At 41.3% G+C, this 18,647-nt stretch overlaps 1 protein-coding gene across 1 annotated transcript in view; it reads left to right on the top strand.

Moving 5' to 3' along the window:
- LOC124266257 (phosphatidylinositol 5-phosphate 4-kinase type-2 alpha-like) overlaps positions 1 to 18,647 on the top strand; it is a 55,604-nt gene that overhangs the window by 8,459 nt on the left and 28,498 nt on the right. The window contains 1 exon segment of the mRNA XM_046701071.1: positions 9,643 to 9,740. Coding sequence (XP_046557027.1) covers positions 9,643 to 9,740 — 98 coding nt within the window.

Below are 18,647 nucleotides of genomic sequence, written 5' to 3'. Positions count from 1 at the left end.
CCATTCTTACAGGTGGTGCAGTCTTATTTCCACCATTCTTACAGGTGGTGCAGTCTTATTTCCACCATTCTTACAGGTGCAGTGCACCATTCTTACAGGTGGTGCAGTCTTATTTCCACCATTCTTACAGGTGGTGCAGTCTTATTTCCACCATTCTTACAGGTGGTGCAGTCTTATTTCCACCATTCTTACAGGTGGTGCAGTCTTATTTCCACCATTCTTACAGGTGGTGCAGTCTTATTTCCACCATTCTTACAGGTGGTGCAGTCTTATTTCCACCATTCTTACAGGTGGTGCAGTCTTATTTCCACCATTTACAGGTGGTGCAGTCTTATTTCCACCATTCTTACAGGTGGTGCAGTCTTATTTCCACCATTCTTACAGGTGGTGCAGTCTTATTTCAACCATGCTTACAGGTGGTGCAGTGTTATTTCCACCATTCTTACAGGTGGTGCAGTCTTATTTCCACCATTCTTACAGGTGGTGCAGTCTTATTTCAACCATGCTTACAGGTGGTGCAGTGTTATTGCCACCATGCTTACAGGTGGTGCGGTCTTTTTTCTACCATCCTTACAGGTGGTGCAGTGTTATTGTTCCTAGTTTACAGGTGGTGTGATATAATTTCCACCATGCTATACAGGTGGTGTGAGGTTATTTCCACGGTCTGGTGCAGTGTTATTTCTGCTTAGAGGTGGTGCAGTGCTATTTCTGCTTAGAGGTGGTGCAGTGTTCTATTGCTTACAGGTGGTGCAGTGTTATTTCTGCCGGTGTTGGAGGCAGGGTTTTACATGACACATGATTCCTGCGTATTTGACGCAACAATTTTGTTAACGACTCTCAAAATATTATCATACGAGTCAAGCTTGACGGAAGTTTTATAGGTGGCCCTCACGATTCAGTTCAATAAAATCGATTTGATAAGCAAAAAATGATATTGTTCGATGATAGTTTGACTTTTATAGAGCTGTCAGATTGTTCCAGAGAACTCAGAGGAGACAGTAATCCTGGCTGTTTGAATTGAACTATGCTGTAGTTTCATTTGGTGGTGTGACATACATAGTTACATACTGAGAATGATAAACACAAAGATATATTAAATTTTCATGACTCCCAAATATTGAAAATGAGTCACCATGACTCCCATTTTTAAAAGTCTGTGTAGAACCCTGTGGAGGTAATTCCATCAGTTCCTGTCATAGTTATAACACATCACATCTCATAAACTGATTGTTCAAGCATCGTCTGTACCTATGGCATCTTATGTATTGTGCTTGTTTTAGTCCTAGTCATGAGGCAAATATTTAGCGAAAATGCCTACTTAACTCTAATTTCACTTTATATTCCAAATTCCATGAAATCATGTGATCAACCTTAACAGTGTTCACGAATGATGTTTCAAAGTAACAGGACATTGGGTCCTGTAAGTTTAAGATGTCTGTCTGACCCATTGAAAATTCACAGGACCCTTGGAATAAAATTAAACACACATTTCAGATTTAACATTTCTTATAATTGGCATTGAAATTGTTTACAAACATAAGTAAAATTAACAGCAAACAAGTGTCACATGTCAAATATAACAACTTCAGTCAAAGTCATTGTGAAATATACAGTCGGACACTGGGGCTGGTGGGTTGTAGACTTCTATCGGACCATTGGCAAATCTGCCGGATTTGTCAGAGGGTCAGACACTATTCGCGAACACTGCCTTAATTAATGTCGTCGTAAGTTTCAATATCTGCAAAATCAAAATAGTTTTGTTCAGTCCTTGTTTAATCTTTAGTATTTGCGAATTCAACTCATTATTACAATCACACAAGGGAAATTTTAAACAAATAGTTCTAGTGCCATAACATCTTTTAGTTCAAACATGTGAGAGTTGGATGAGTGCAGGGGTCGGAAGGAATGCATCATTAGTGCAGGTAGAACACATGCCTTTGTTTGCACAAGTACATATAACACAGTCCAAAAATATTGGCAAAGACATGGACTTTTAGTGGAGGTCTCCCAGGCCCATAGTAGTTCCAGAAAATTATATATTTGTCAAGTCCTGGTAAAATATTATATTTTTGCCAATACTCTTTATCTGATCATGTATCAGATATTCAGTAACAGGAAAATTGATGAAATGCTGTCATCAACCCTTTTCGTTGATGTTCATGTTATTATCATGATTATGTTATTCTGAGTTCATCAGCTTGGGAAAACTGACATTGTACCCTGGCAAAGTCGTCAGGCAATCTGTCTGCCTAATAGTGTATTAGCCTGTTATAGATACCAGTTGAGACTGTGGTAAAAGACTGCATTAAGTTGTAGTTTCTATTAGAGCAGATTGTTCTTATAGGAATTCAATAAGAGATTCAATAAAGCGTTGGCTCGCCGTCGCCGAAGACCCGGTAGAACAGATGAAGCCAGGTTTTATCAATGAAACCCAAAATTTTGCCATGTAGTCATTCATGTAAACCAAAAGCATCACAAGTTACAATCTTTGTCAAAAAGTTTGCCCTGATAATGGCAGATCTCTCGAATCATTTTCAGTAGATTTTAGTGTTGAAATAATCAGATGCATTTTTACCAGCTAAGCTTACTTGGTTACTGTAAGGTTTCAGATGAGTGGCTGATGATTTGACTCATGTTAATAAAGTGATGTCATCATGACCTATACAAAAGAAACACTAACAATGAATCCTAAAAATAAAACTAGGAAAACTTGCTGAGGCTGCCACAGCCTATTGAAAATATGTACATAATACATCGACTTGCTTGTCAATGATGAACACCTGCAGGGCGGTGCAGCTTGGTCTCTTAAGTTAGCACTGATTGCTGTCTATTTAGGAGCCACTGGATTAGGCCCGACAAATGCACTGATAGTAAAATGTTTCCATGTTTCTAGCTGCAAGATATACTAGGGATAAAGGTTTTGCACATATCTGAGTCTGTATTTCCTGTGTATGCAGTGTTCACGAATGGTGTTTCAAAGTAACAGGACTTTTGGTCCTGTAAGTTTCAGATGTCTGTCTGACCCATTGAAAATTTCACAGGACCCATAGAACAAAATTAAACACACATTTAAGATTTAATATTTCTTATATTGGCATTGAAATTATTAACAAACATACGATTTATAAACAGCAAACAAGTGTCACATGTCACATATAACAACTTCAGTCAAAGTCATTGTGAAATATACAGTCTTGGGCCGGCGGGTTGAAGATTTCTATCGGACCGTTGGCGAATCTGCCGGATTTGTCAGAGGGTCAGACGCTATTCGTGAACACTGGTATGATCACTGATGTGATGATGTACAAATACGGTGGTACTGTTTGTTGTCATGATGATGATTCTGAAGAGTGCTGAGAAAAATGAGCCTTTGCCCTTTTCAATACCCCAATTCACATTCTTCCCAGAATGCTTGTCGTAAAAGGCGACTAACGAGATCGGGTGGTCAGGCTCGCTGACTTGGTCGGCACATGTCATCGGTTCCCAATTGTGCAGATCGATGCTCCTGTTGTTGATCACTGGATTGTCTGGTCCAGATTCAATTATTTTCAGACAGCCTCCATATAGCGGGAATATTGCTGAGTGCGGCGTAAAACAAAACTCACTCCCTCATTCTTCCCAGAAAAATGTGATGGCATTGGATGGTGTTTCAAGATTGCCCGTATCTGGATGGCTGCTACATTAGGGCAATGGTGTTTTGGGTGATTGGACCTGCAAAGGAAACAGGTCCTGGAATTCAGGTCACAGGATCATGAAGATTTAGTCTTGAGTTATGCTGAAATAAGGTCTGAAGTATGTGTCCACCTAGTTTTCAAAACTAATTTCAAGTGTTTTATTTGATGCTTTGGGTGTATTGAAACAAATGTGATGCTGTCAATATTGATCTGTCTGCAACATTGTCTCCTGGTTTGAACCCTGTTATGTTAGTTCTTATGGCTGTTAGCATTAAGATTAAAATGGGGCGGTGGGGTAGCCCAGTGGTTAAAGCGTTGTCTCGTCACGCCGAAGACCCGGGTTCGAATCCCCACATGGGTACAATTTGTGAAGCCTATTTCTGGTGTCCCCTGCCGTGATGTTGCTGGAATATTGCTAAAAGCGGCGTAAAACCAAACTCAGTCAGTCAGTAAGATTAAAACTACTAGTCCATACACTAATTAAATTAACATCTAATGTAAATAATACCAAAATACAAGTCTGATCAAGTAGACTTTTGTACAGGCTTTATTCGTGTTGATTTGATTAAGTAGATATTGAGCAGTTTAAGACTTTTGAAGCTTTGAGATTTAAATGTTGATCATGTTTAGATATGCTTTCATTGATGTGATGGTGACACCATTTCGTTTGGTTTTCCATTGAAAGTATTGACAAATCAGAATTGTTCAGTTGCCCACAACATGCATTAGTAGTTTAGAATATATAGAGCCTTCAGAATACATGCTAGTATGAAGCAAAATGTATCTGCTAAAACATCTATTTTTGTAAACAGGCACTTTGTTCCATGAACACCTTCAGTATGAACTTTATGACATCTATTGAACACTAGTACTACACTTTCAATACACCCTTTCTGATGACTTCATATCATCAACTAACATCCATACACTTTCAGTCCACACTTTCTGATGACTTCATATCATCAACTAACATCCATACACTTTCAGTCCACACTTTCTGATGACTTCATATCATCAACTAACATCCATACACTTTCAGTCCACACTTTCTGATGACTTCATATCATCAACTAACATCCATACACTTTCAGTCCACACTTTCTGATGACTTCATGTCATTAACTAACATCCATACACTTTCAGTCCACACTTTCTGATGACTTCATATCATCAACTAACATCCATACACTTTCAGTCCACACTTTCTGATGACTTCATATCATCAACTAACATCCATACACTTTCAGTCCACACTTTCTGATGACTTCATATCATCAACTAACATCCATACACTTTCAGTCCACACTTCTGATGACTTCATATCACTTCATATACATCACATTCATCAACTAACATCTATAAACTTTCAATACACCCTTTCTGATGACATATCATGATCTTACAATACACACTTAGTTTGTTATTCACTGAGACATGATACAGTATAGATGATCTGTAGTTGTTGACATCAGCTGATCTGAGATGTGATGTTGACATCATCCGATCTGTGATATGTTGTTGACAGCTGATCTGTGATATGTTGAAATGAGCTGATCTGTGATATGTTGACATCAGCTGATCTGTGATGTGTTGTTGACATCAGCTGATCTGAGATGTGTTGTTGACATCAACTGATCTGTGATGTGATTTTGACATCAACCGATCTGTGATATGTTGTTGACAGCTGATCTGTGATATGTTGAAATGAGCTGATCTGTGATATGTTGACATCAGCTGATCTGTGATGAGTTGTTGACATCAGTTGATCTGTGATATGTTGTTGACATCAACTGAGCTATGATATGTTGTTGACATCAGCTGATCCGTGATATGATGTTGACATGAACTGATCTGTGATGTGTTGACATCAGCTGATATGTGATATGATGTTGACATCAATTAATCTGTGATATGTTGTTAAAGGTCACATGCAACGTAAAATACAACTTTTCAGATTCTGATACCTTTCGGTATGGACTCACCGAAACAAATCATCAAAAATGCAAATTCATCTTATAAAGTTGAAAAAATAATCACGATGAAAAAAAAATTACGCGAAAAACCCCGCTGAAATCGTAGTTCAAATGATTCACTAATTTTCCCCCAGCGTTTGGGGGGGAATTCAAGTGGTTCCAACAGCTGAGCTGCGCTCATAGCACGTGCGCCGTGAAATAGGTTCGCGCAACTTGGAAGCGGGTTGTCCTGTGAATACTCGCTGAAGGCTTTGATGTGAGCTATTTTTCTAATGTTTTGTTGATATCTCACAGGCTCGAGCTTTTTATATGTTATGACAGTAAATTCACTGTTTATATAATTTCATTTGTCAATTTCACCACACGTTCTTCTTACCGAGTCACTTTCTCAGTTTGATACTTAAAAGCAATGTCATTATTTAGCGTTGACAGAATTTCTAACTGTGATATAGATGTGTCGTTGTCACAGACAAAACTCAATGTCTTGTTTTATTGACACCTGTGTGTCTGCTGCCTGTCTGCTAATGACAATATTCAATACACAACTGCGGTCACTGACCACATGCAATTTGAACTTAACACCTATCAGGCTATACACCATAAACAAAATGCATTGATTTATGGCCCGAGTTCGGTGTCTGTCACATTATGTAATTACACAGACAGGCAGGTGTGATACTTGAACACATGACATGTTATGATGTCTGTTGATTGTAAAATGTTATACCCAAAAACTGAGCATGTATTTACAAAACCCAACATCTCTATATATATGTCAGGGTAGAGATTGCGATCTGGTAGCATTGGAGATTCTACCAGTAGACATTGCGATCGGAGTCTCTACCAGAAGAGATTGCGATCGGAGTCTCTACTGGTAGAATCTTCGATCCTACTAGTAGAGATTGCAATCAGGGTCTCTACTGGTACAATCGGAGATTCTACCAGTACCATTTCCAATTCAAATGGTAGAAACTCAGATTGATCTGTGGCAAACAACAAAGATAACAACAATTGTACAAATTTATGGAGAGATGGAGAAGTGTAATAATACTTTGGGAGCAGGGCCTGACGAAGATTATTATAAAAATTACATTCTAAGCAGAAGTGATATTCAGACTCAAAAATGGGTACAATGCAAAAATGGCATAATCTTTCGCTCCTTGCTAGGCCGATCTTTCGTCTTTCCTCGATTAGCAGTTGATGATTAGAGCATCGGAGCTAACAGAGTGCAATACGGTAAACTGGTACACTAATTAGCAATAAATAATCCTCACATTTAATTTCACTTTTAACAGATTTATATAACCTAAGTTTGGAATAACTTGATATACTTTCAAAGAAACACTGGTTATCAATAGCAATATACCTTTCCTTAAAACTTGAAATAAAACTGTTATTACAACCTACATCTTGATTAACCCACACATAGCCGAATACCTTAGTTTTTTCTATATTTACCTTTAGCTGCCATTTATAACAATAATTACTTTACTTATCGAGCCTTTTTTGTAATCCCATAACTGTACTATAACAACAACAACAGTGTTCACAAATGGTGTTTCATAGTAACAGGACATTGGGTCCTGTAGTTTCAGATGTCTGTCTGACCCGTTGAAAATGCACAGGACCCATAGAATAAAATTAAACACACATTTCAGATTTAATATTCCTTATAATTGGCATTGAAATTATTAACAAACATAAACAGCAAACAAGTAGCACATGTCATATATATAACAAATTCAGTGAAAGTCATTATGAAATATACAGTCAGACACTGGGGCCGGCAGGTTGCAGACTTCTATCGGACCGTCTGACAATCTGCCGGATTGTCAGAGGGTCAGACGCTATTCGTGAACACTGCAACAAAAACAGGAAGGTGGGGAAATGACCGGCCAGAAATATATTTGGGTTAGAGTTATATTTATGTACAATAACAATCATAAATGAAAACAAAGTAACAATGTTTACTTTCAAAGTGTTTGTAAACATCAAGTTGGACAAACAGTGTGCACTTTTCAATGGAAGACGTCATTATACAATATACGAAAATAAATTTTGTTTTTCTAAATATTCACTTAGATTGCAATCTCTACTAGTAGGATCAGCTTTGAGCTTCTACTGGTAGAGATTGCGATTGTATAGGTTATTCGATATAATCAGAGTCTCTACTGGTAGAGACTCCGATTGCAATCTCTACTAGTAGGATCGGAGATTCTACCAGTAGAGACTTCGATCGCAATCTCTACTGGAAGAGACTCCGATCACAATCTCTACTGGTTAAATCTCCGATCCTTTTGCACTTTTGATTTGCGATTGTACGCTTATAATTTTGTTTATATGTGTTTTCATAACCAGCAATGTATGTTATATATCATGAATAAGTGATAATTGTGTTTTAATTATGTTTGATTTTTTGGTTGCATGTGACCTTTAACATCATCTGCAGGGTTTTACATGACGCCTGATTCCTGCGTATTTGACGCAACAATTTTGTTAAAGGTCACATGCAACCCCCAAAAATCATACATAATTAAAACACAATTAGCACTTATTCATGACATATAATATACATTGCTGGTTATGAAAAAACATATAAACAAAATTATGAGCGTACAATCGCAAATCAAAGTGCAAAATTGTGTACTTGGGGTTACTTACCAAGAAACGAAGAAGCCGGGATACCGAACCTAGTGAGAGCGGGTGGGTGTGCACTCAAGTGTAACGGCTGGTTCATTTGCAGATGCCCCACGGCTCATTGTGTGTGTACATATAGAGATGTTGGGTTTTGTAAATACATGCTCATTTTTTTGTGTTTAACATTTTACAATCAACAAACATCATAACATGTCATTTGTTCAAGTATCACACCTGCCTGTCTGTGTAATTACATAATGTGACAGAGACCGAACTCGGGCCATAAATCAATGCATTTTGTTTATGGTGTATAGCCTGATTGGTGTTAAGTTCAAATTGCATGTGGTCAGTGATAGCAGCTGTGTATTGAATATTGTCATTAGCAGACAGGCAGGAATTGTTGAGACACACAGGTGTCAATAAAACAAGACATTGAGTTTTGTCTGTGACAAAACGATCATATCTATATCACAGTTAGAAATTTTGTCAACGCTAAATAATGACATTGCTTTTAAGTATCAAACTGAGAAAGTGACTCGGTAAGAAGAACGTGTGGTGAAATTGACAAATGAAATTATATAAACAGTGAATTTACTGTCATAACATATAAAAAGCTCGTGCCTGTGAGATATCAACAAAACATTAGAAAAATAGCTCACACCAAAGCCTTCAGCGAGTATTCACCGGACAACCCGCTTCCAAGCTGCGCGAACCTATTTCACTGCGCACATACTATGAGCGCAGCCCAGCTGTTGAAACCAGTTTTCCCCCGAAAAGTCGGGGGAAAATTAGTGAAAGGTTTGAACTCCGATTTCGCTCGGTTTTTTTCATCGCGTTATTTTTCAACTTTATAAGATGAATTTGCATTTTTGATGATTTGTTTCGGGAAGTCCATACCGAAAGGAATCAGAATCTGAAAAGTTGTGTTTTGCGTTGCATGTGACCTTTAATGACACTCAAAATACTGTTAACTTGACGTAAGTTTTCTATGTGGCCCTCACAATTCAGTTCAATAAAATCGATTTGATAAGCAAAAAATGATATTGTTCGATGATAGTTTGACTTTTACAGAGCTATCAGATTGTTCCAGAGAGCTCAGAGGTGACAGTAATCCTGGCTGTCTGAATTGAACTATGCTGTAGTTTCATTTGGTGGTGTGACATACATAGTTACATTCTGAGAATGATTAACACAAAGAAATATTACAATTTTCATGACTCCCAAATATTGAAAAATGACTCCCCAAAATAAATATTGTGAGTCACCATGACTCCCATTTTTTAAAAGTCTGTGTAAAACCCTGCTTTTGATGTATGACATGTTGTTGTCATCATCTGACGTTTTATGTGTTGTTTCAGGTAAATGAGTTGAACCATGTGAACCTCCGTGTGATGCTCATGCCCGATGACTTCAAGGCCTTCAGCAAGATCAGAGTTGACAACCACATGTTTAACAAGTGAGTATCCCGTTCCACACCTTAGCTGTTTTGTAAGTTGGTCATTCCAAGAGGGGCGGTGGGGTAGCCTAGTGGTTAAAGCGTTGGCTCGTCACGCCGAAGACCCGGGTTCGAATCCCCACATGGGTACAATGTGTGAAGCCCATTTCTGGTGTCCCCTGCCGTGATGTTGCTGGAATATTGCTAAAAGCGGCGTAAAACTAAACTCAGTCAGTCAGTGGTAATTCCAAGAACAAGTTTGTCCTCTCAATTTGATCTGATAAAATTCAGCTTCTCATCAATTTCATATGCTTTTCGAAATAAGTTAAGGAATACCTGATGCTTTTATGTTACCAAAGTTCATCTCTCATGCAGTGCTCTTTAACATATTTTTTGTAGTATTAGAAGTAAAATTGCATTATTAATTTTACACAAGGTTACTTGTACTTGAATGCTTTGGTTCCCCTGCTGTGATTATCAGGTACATGGTATGGCAGCACCATACTCGTGTGGTTCACCAAAGTTGTACTCTTCTGAGAGATGTATCTCATTCTGACTGCAAAGGTTTCTTGAACCTGTCCACTCTCTCACACTCACAGCGATGTGCATGGTGAAGCTATGGGGTATTTGACATGGACAATGTCACAGTGTGGTGACGTGTTTGGAATTGTCGAAACTACATATTGTAAACACAACTATTCATCAACAAATATGACATGTGAAATGTAATATTACAGTATGCAATGCTAGCCACTTGTCCAAAGCCATTCTCTTCCCACAGAGGTTACTCCTGTCATATCTTCCTACATAACCTCTGTTCTAATACGGCCATATTTCCCGGTCCTCGTAAAAACTCCCTAGCGCAAAAAGATCGCAAAGAACACGGTTACATCGACTTAGATTCAATTTGACTAACACAAGCAAATGCGGGGCCACAAATATCCCCCATCTGTCGGGGAATTGTGTTGATGTTACACACAAGACGTTTAATGGCTAGCTTGTCCGTTGTCAACGAGGGCGATGGAGACGCCATTGATACGCCATTACATGACTGAGTTCTGTCTAGAAGAAACGTTTGCGCATCGCTCTCGGGAAGAGGTTCTAGTTTTCCCGAAGCATACGGAAATTACCGAGGCCTTGCGACTGATCACTTTTGAAACAACGTCGCTGATTGCACAACTAAATCGGCTTGTCTCCAATCACGAGCCTTGAACGCTGACACCAAGAAAGGGTCGTATTAGAACAGAGGTTATGTAGGAAGATATGACAGGAGTAACCTCTGTGGGAAGAGAATGGTCCAAAGCCTGAGTGACAGAGAATTGTGTTTTGTATTCTTATTTCAAAACCTACTGAAAATGATGCATATGGCCAAATTTGGGCTTGTGGACTGGAATGGTTTGGGCACAAACTAATGTATACATACTTCTGAAAAGAAGTAAAGAAAACTTGATTCTTTTATCATGCTACATTTACTCAGTCATAGCATGACAAATTATCTATGATAATATGCAACCTCTTTTGAGCAGAATGGCTGTAATATTTAAGCTTTCATGTAATTCTATGTATAAATGTGAAATCCAAGGAATATGTGTCCTTGAAAGGGTTTCTTGTCCAGTGCCAGCAGGTTCATGTTCCAGCCTTTGGTTTGTTGTAAAATCATGGGTTACCATGCTAATAAAGTAAATCATTTCTATAGTCTTCGAAGCTTTATGTTTGGACTGCTGGAACTGACAGATGGCTGCAGTGTAACACAAGTGTTTTGGGGATTTGTTTACTGAACTCACCCCAACTGTTGACCTTGAGGTTTATGTTAGTATGTCACAGACAGTTGAAAGAGCTTACATAGATCTGGCATCTAAACACACATTTTAGATGTACAGTCGTTATTCTTTTTACCCCAGGGTTGAAATCCTCCCTATTACCAATGCATAGAGAAAATGTAAAGGCACAATTAAAAAAATTTTTACTTACAGGCCGAAGTAATTTACTTTGTCATAAATGCTTAGTGATGATGTTTATGAAGCCAGTGAGAAATATCCTTTCACACAAATAATAGGGACATAATAAACAGTATGATTCATGGAATATACCCTGGAATATGAGGTATGGGTCTTCCAGACTTCTAAGGAGCCACAGTTCATTGTGTAGAGTTTTGTAATTGTAGCATGATCAAGATTGAAGATTGAAACATCATCACCAAGGAGATGTATATAATGTTTCCATGCACCAAAAACATGTCAAAATATATTCATGTTTGTGACCCCTACATTTCCTCACAACAGTAATCTGTGGAGTCCTTCAATGCCCCAAGCTTTATGATGTTGTTTTGTTTTTTGTTTGTTTTATGCCCCACTCAGCAATATTCCAGCTATATGGTGGTGGTCTGTAAATAATCAGACAGGACCAGACAATCCAGTGATCAACATCACGAGTATCAATGAAGACCTGTGTCAACAAAATGCAGCCTTGAACAAGAAACTAATTGTTGGTTATTCATGAAGATCTTTTCGTACCAAGCAGATAGTCATTTAGTTCATTAGCAGTAATGTTTTTCCGGGGGAACATCTTGATAAATATTTTGTGTTTTGTAAACTGCAATGTACTAGCTTATAGCATTTGTACTGAGGGCTCGTAGGATACATATCAAGTGATTCTGGTAACTGGCACAAAGTTATGGAATCCAGGTGAATACTAAGGTTATACATTCTTAATCATTTATTTGGATCAGTTTTCTTGGCAACTAGTTACGAAATGATAAAAGTGTGATGGTTATGATAGGTCAGTCAGGTTACAGGCCAGGATATGTTCGATAAATAGTTTACCCAGTAACCTCTATTTATCAATTTATAAATTGTTTGATTATCATTTGTGATTTTCCTTATTAAATAATTATGTATCAGGAGTGACTAGTGCTTTCCATTTCCTTTGTTGCCAGAAGTAGAACTTAACATTTGAGAGACCTGGTTACAGTAGTGAATGATTTATGCCACACCCAACACTGTCCTAATCAGATCAGGCATTAAGTCACACCCAACACTGTCCTAATCAGCTCAGGCATTAAGGGGGCGGTGGGGTAGTCTAGTGGTTAAAGCGTTGACTCGTCACGCCGAAGACCTGGGTTCGAATCCCCACATGGGTACAGTGAGTGAAGCCCATTTCTGGTGTCCCCCCGCCGTGATGTTGCTGGAATATTGCTAAAAGCCGCGTAAAACCAAACTCAGTCAGTCAGTCAGTCAGGCATTAAGCCACACCCAACACTGTCCTAATCAGCTCAAGCATTAAGCCACACCCAACACTGTCTTAGTAATTCAGGCATTAAGCCATAATCAAAACACTGTCCTAATGCTACACTAAAAATTGTCCTTATCACCCCAGGCTTTAAGCTATATCCAACACTGTCCTGGTCAGCTCAGACATTAGGCTAACGTCAACACTGTCCTAGTGAGCTCAGGCTTTAAGCTAAGTTCAACACTGTCCTAATCAGTGTTTTGCAACCCAAGTCAGCTTGGGTATTTAGCCATATTCTGCTATCCCAGTTCCTTGCTCACTGAGCCACATCCTACACTATCTTGGTCAACTGGAGCAGTGAGTCACATCCTGCTCTGTCCTGGCCAGCATTAAGTCACATCGTACAGTATCCTGATCAACTGGAGCAATGAGTCACATCCTGCTCTGTCCTGGCCAGCATTAAGCCAGATCATACAGTATCCTGGTCAACTGGAGCAGTGAGTCACATCCTGCTCTGTCCTGGCCAGCATTAAGCCAGATCGTACAGTATCCTGGTCAACTGGAGTAGTGAGTCACATCCTGCTCTGTCCTGGCCAGCATTAACAATGTTAAGCCAGATCGTACAGTATCCTGATCAACTGGAGCAATGAGCAACATCCTGCTCTGTCCTGGCCAGCATTAAGCCAGATCGTACAGTATCCTGGTCAACTGGAACAGTGAGTCACATCCTGCTCTGTCCTGGCCAGCATTAAGCCAGATCGTACAGTATCCTGGTCAACTGGAGCAATGAGCAACATCCTGCTCTGTCCTGGCCAGCATTAAGCCAGATCGTACAGTATCCTAGTCAACCGGAGCAGTGAGTCACATCCTGCTCTGGCCTGGCCAGCATTAAGCCAGATCGTACAGTATCCTGGTCAACCGGAGCAGTGAGTCACATCCTACTCTGGCCTGGCCAGCCTTAAGTCAGATTGTACAGTATCCTGGTCAACTGGAGTAGTGAGTCACATCTTGCTCTGTCCTGGCCAGTATTAACAATGTTAAGCCAGATCGTACATTATCCTGGTCAACTGGAGCAATGAGCAACATCCTGCTCTGTCCTGGCCAGCATTAACAATGTTAAGCCAGATTGTACAGTATCCTGGTCAACCGGAGCAGTGAGTCACATCCTGCTCTGTCCTGGCCAGCATTAAGTCACATCGTACAGTATCCTGGTCAACTGGAGTAGTGAGTCACATCTTGCTCTGTCCTGGCCAGTATTAACAATGTTAAGCCAGATCGTACATTATCCTGGTCAACTGGAGCAATGAGCAACATCCTGCTCTGTCCTGGCCAGCATTAACAATGTTAAGCCAGATTGTACAGTATCCTGGTCAACCGGAGCAGTGAGTCACATCCTGCTCTGTCCTGGCCAGCATTAAGTCACATCGTACAGTATCCTGATCAACTGGAGCAGTGAGTCACATCCTGCACTGTCCTGGCCAGCATTAACAATGTTAAGCCAGATCGTACAGTATCCTGGTCAACTGGAGCAATGAGCAACATCCTGCTCTGTCCTGGCCAGCATTAACAATGTTAAGCCAGATTGTACAGTATCCTGGTCAACCGGAGCAGTGAGTCACATCCTGCTCTGTCCTGGCCAGCATTAACAATGTTAAGCCAGATCGTACAGTATCCTGATCAACTGGAGCAGTGAGTCACATCCTGCTCTGTCCTGGCCAGCCTTAAGTCACATCGTACAGTATCCTGATCAACTGGAGCAGTGAGTCACATCCTGCTCTGTCCTGGCCAGCATTAAGTCACATCGTACAGTATCTTGGTCAACTGGAGCAGTGAGTCACATCCTGCTCTGTCCTGGCCAGCATTAAGCCAGATCGTACAGTATCCTGGTCAACTGGAGCAGTGAGTCACATCCTGCACTGTCCTGGCCAGCATTAACAATGTTAAGCCAGATCGTACAGTATCCTGGTCAACTGGAGCAATGAGCAACATCCTGCTCTGTCCTGGCCAGCATTAACAATGTTAAGCCAGATTGTACAGTATCCTGGTCAACCGGAGCAGTGAGTCACATCCTGCTCTGTCCTGGCCAGCATTAAGTCACATCGTACAGTATCCTGATCAACTGGAGCAGTGAGTCACATCCTGCACTGTCCTGGCCAGCATTAAGCCAGATCGTACAGTATCCTGGTCAACTGGAGCAGTGAGTCACATCCTGCACTGTCCTGGCCAGTATTAACAATGTTAAGCCAGATCGTACAGTATCCTGGTCAACTGGAGCAATGAGCAACATCCTGCTCTGTCCTGGCCAGCATTAACAATGTTAAGCCAGATTGTACAGTATCCTGGTCAACCGGAGCAGTGAGTCACATCCTGCTCTGTCCTGGCCAGCATTAAGTCACATCGTACAGTATCCTGATCAACTGGAGCAGTGAGTCACATCCTGCACTGTCCTGGCCAGCATTAACAATGTTAAGCCAGATCGTACAGTATCCTGGTCAACTGGAGCAATGAGCAACATCCTGCTCTGTCCTGGCCAGCATTAACAATGTTAAGCCAGATTGTACAGTATCCTGGTCAACCGGAGCAGTGAGTCACATCCTGCTCTGTCCTGGCCAGCATTAACAATGTTAAGCCAGATCGTACAGTATCCTGATCAACTGGAGCAGTGAGTCACATCCTGCTCTGTCCTGGCCAGCCTTAAGTCACATCACTGCATACAGTATCCTGATCAACTGGAGCAGTGAGTCACATCCTGCTCTGTCCTGGCCAGCATTAAGTCACATCGTACAGTATCTTGGTCAACTGGAGCAGTGAGTCACATCCTGCTCTGTCCTGGCCAGCATTAAGCCAGATCGTACAGTATCCTGGTCAACTGGAGCAGTGAGTCACATCCTGCACTGTCCTGGCCAGTATTAACAATGTTAAGCCAGATCGTACAGTATCCTGGTCAACTGGAGCAATGAGCAACATCCTGCTCTGTCCTGGCCAGCATTAACAATGTTAAGCCAGATTGTACAGTATCCTGGTCAACTGGAGCAATGAGTCACATCCTGCTCTGTCCTGGCCAGCATTAAGTCACATCGTACAGTATCTTGGTCAACTGGAGCAGTGAGTCACATCCTGCTCTGTCCTGGCCAGCATTAAGCCAGATCGTACAGTATCCTGGTCAACTGGAGCAGTGAGTCACATCCTGCTCTGTCCTGGCCAGCATTAAGCCAGATCGTACAGTATCCTGGTCAACTGGAGCAGTGAGTCACATCCTGCTCTGTCCTGGCCAGCATTAAGCCAGATCGTACAGTATCCTGGTCAACTGGAGCAATGAGCAACATCCTGCTCTGTCCTGGCCAGCATTAAGCCAGATCGTACAGTATCCTGGTCAACCGGAGCAGTGAGTCACATCCTGCTCTGGCCTGGCCAGCCTTAAGTCAGATTGTACAGTATCCTGGTCAACTGGAGTAGTGAGTCACATCCTGCTCTGTCCTGGCCAGTATTAACAATGTTAAGCCAGATCGTACATTATCCTGGTCAACTGGAGCAATGAGCAACATCCTGCTCTGTCCTGGCCAGCATTAACAATGTTAAGCCAGATTGTATAGTATCCTGGTCAACCGGAGCAGTGAGTCACATCCTGCTCTGTCCTGGCCAGCATTAAGTCAGATTGTACAGTATCCTGGTCAACTGGAGCAGTGAGTCACATCCTGCACTGTCCTGGCCAGCATTAACAATGTTAAGCCAGATCGTACAGTATCCTGGTCAACTGGAGCAATGAGCAACATCCTGCTCTGTCCTGGCCAGCATTAACAATGTTAAGCCAGATTGTACAGTATCCTGGTCAACCGGAGCAGTGAGTCACATCCTGCTCTGTCCTGGCAAGTATTAACAATGTTAAGCCAGATCGTACATTATCCTGGTCAACTGGAGCAATGAGCAACATCCTGCTCTGTCCTGGCCAGCATTAACAATGTTAAGCCAGATTGTACAGTATCCTGGTCAACCGGAGCAGTGAGTCACATCCTGCTCTGTCCTGGCCAGCATTAAGTCAGATTGTACAGTATCCTGATCAACTGGAGCAGTGAGTCACATCCTGCACTGTCCTGGCCAGCATTAACAATGTTAAGCCAGATCGCATTGTATCCTGGTCAACTGGAGCAATGAGCAACATCCTGCTCTGTCCTGGCCAGCATTAACAATGTTAAGCCAGATTGTACAGTATCCTGGTCAACTGGAGCAATGAGTCACATCCTGCTCTGTCCTGGCCAGCATTAACAATGTTAAGCCAGATCGTACAGTATCCTGGTCAACTGGAGCAATGAGTCACATCCTGCTCTGTCCTGGCCAGCATTAAGCCAGATCGTACAGTATCCTGGTCAACTGGAGCAGTGAGTCACATCCTGCTCTGTCCTGGCCAGCCTTAAGTCACATCGTACAGTATCCTGATCAACTGGAACGGTGAGTCACATCCTGCTCTGTCCTGGCCAGCATTAAGTCAGATTGTACAGTATCCTGGTCAACTGGAGTAGTGAGTCACATCCTGCTCTGTCCTGGCCAGTATTAACAATGTTAAGCAAGATCGTACAGTATCCTGGTCAACCGGAGCAGTGAGTCACATCCTGCTCTGTCCTGGCCAGCATTAAGTCAGATTGTACAGTATCCTGGTCAACTGGAGCAGTGAGTCACACCCTGCACTGTCCTGGCCAGCATTAACAATGTTAAGCCAGATCGTACAGTATCCTGGTCAACTGGAGCAATGAGCAACATCCTGCTCTGTCCTGGCCAGCATTAACAATGTTAAGCCAGATTGTACAGTTTCCTGGTCAACTGGAGCAATGAGTCACATCCTGCTCTGTCCTGGCCAGCATTAACAATGTTAAGCCAGATCGTACAGTATCCTGGTCAACTGGAGCAATGAGTCACATCCTGCTCTGTCCTGGCCAGCATTAACAATGTAAAGCCAGATCGTACAGTGTCCTGATCAACTGGAGCAATGAGTCACATCCTGCTCTGTCCTGGCCAGCATTAAGTCACATCTAACAGTATCCTGGTCAACTGGAGCAGTGAGTCACATCCTGCTCTGTCCTGGCCAGCAATAACAATGTTAAGCCAGATCGTACAGTATCCTGGTCAACTGGAGCAATGAGCAACATCCTGCTCTGTCCTGTTCTGCAAGGTGTTAGATTGCCAAGTTATTAGGTTGTCAAGCAGCTATTGTGCCAATGAAATACTATGATTACTTGCTAAGTGGAAAATCAATTTTGGGAAGCAACTGTTTCCGATTATGTGGCTGTGCATTCAGAAGCAGCTAAATCTCTGAGCAAAAACTTCAGTAGTATTTTAGCTGGAGACGGGATCGGTATGAACCTTCCCTTCCCATTTAATTGTCATCATGACCTGATAGACTTAGCAATGTTATTGTCATTCAAGAACACAAGCACAGTTCTCATGTGACCTGTTAAAGTAGGCCAGAAGATTTACATTAAGGCTCAGCCTTGACTTTGAAGTTTCAACTCTTCACTGGTGGTCAAGGTGAAGGTCAGGTCAAGCTGACCTGGACTGGTTGTATATAACTTTAATGGTACCTTGACTGATACTCTCTAACTTGTCTAAGTCACTTGTAACAAACTTTTTATAACATCCCTGCATAAACAGACCTTTCAATTTACATTTTACCATTGCTTCAATAATCAGCTAGATATGGCCCCGTAT

This window comes from Haliotis rubra, unplaced genomic scaffold, assembly GCF_003918875.1.
Source record: "Haliotis rubra isolate DU_JTF1 unplaced genomic scaffold, ASM391887v1 Scf1241, whole genome shotgun sequence".
Classification (NCBI taxonomy): Eukaryota; Metazoa; Mollusca; class Gastropoda; order Lepetellida; family Haliotidae; genus Haliotis; species Haliotis rubra.
Note: the sequence above shows the minus strand (reverse complement) of the source record. Positions and strands in the feature narration are given on the sequence as shown.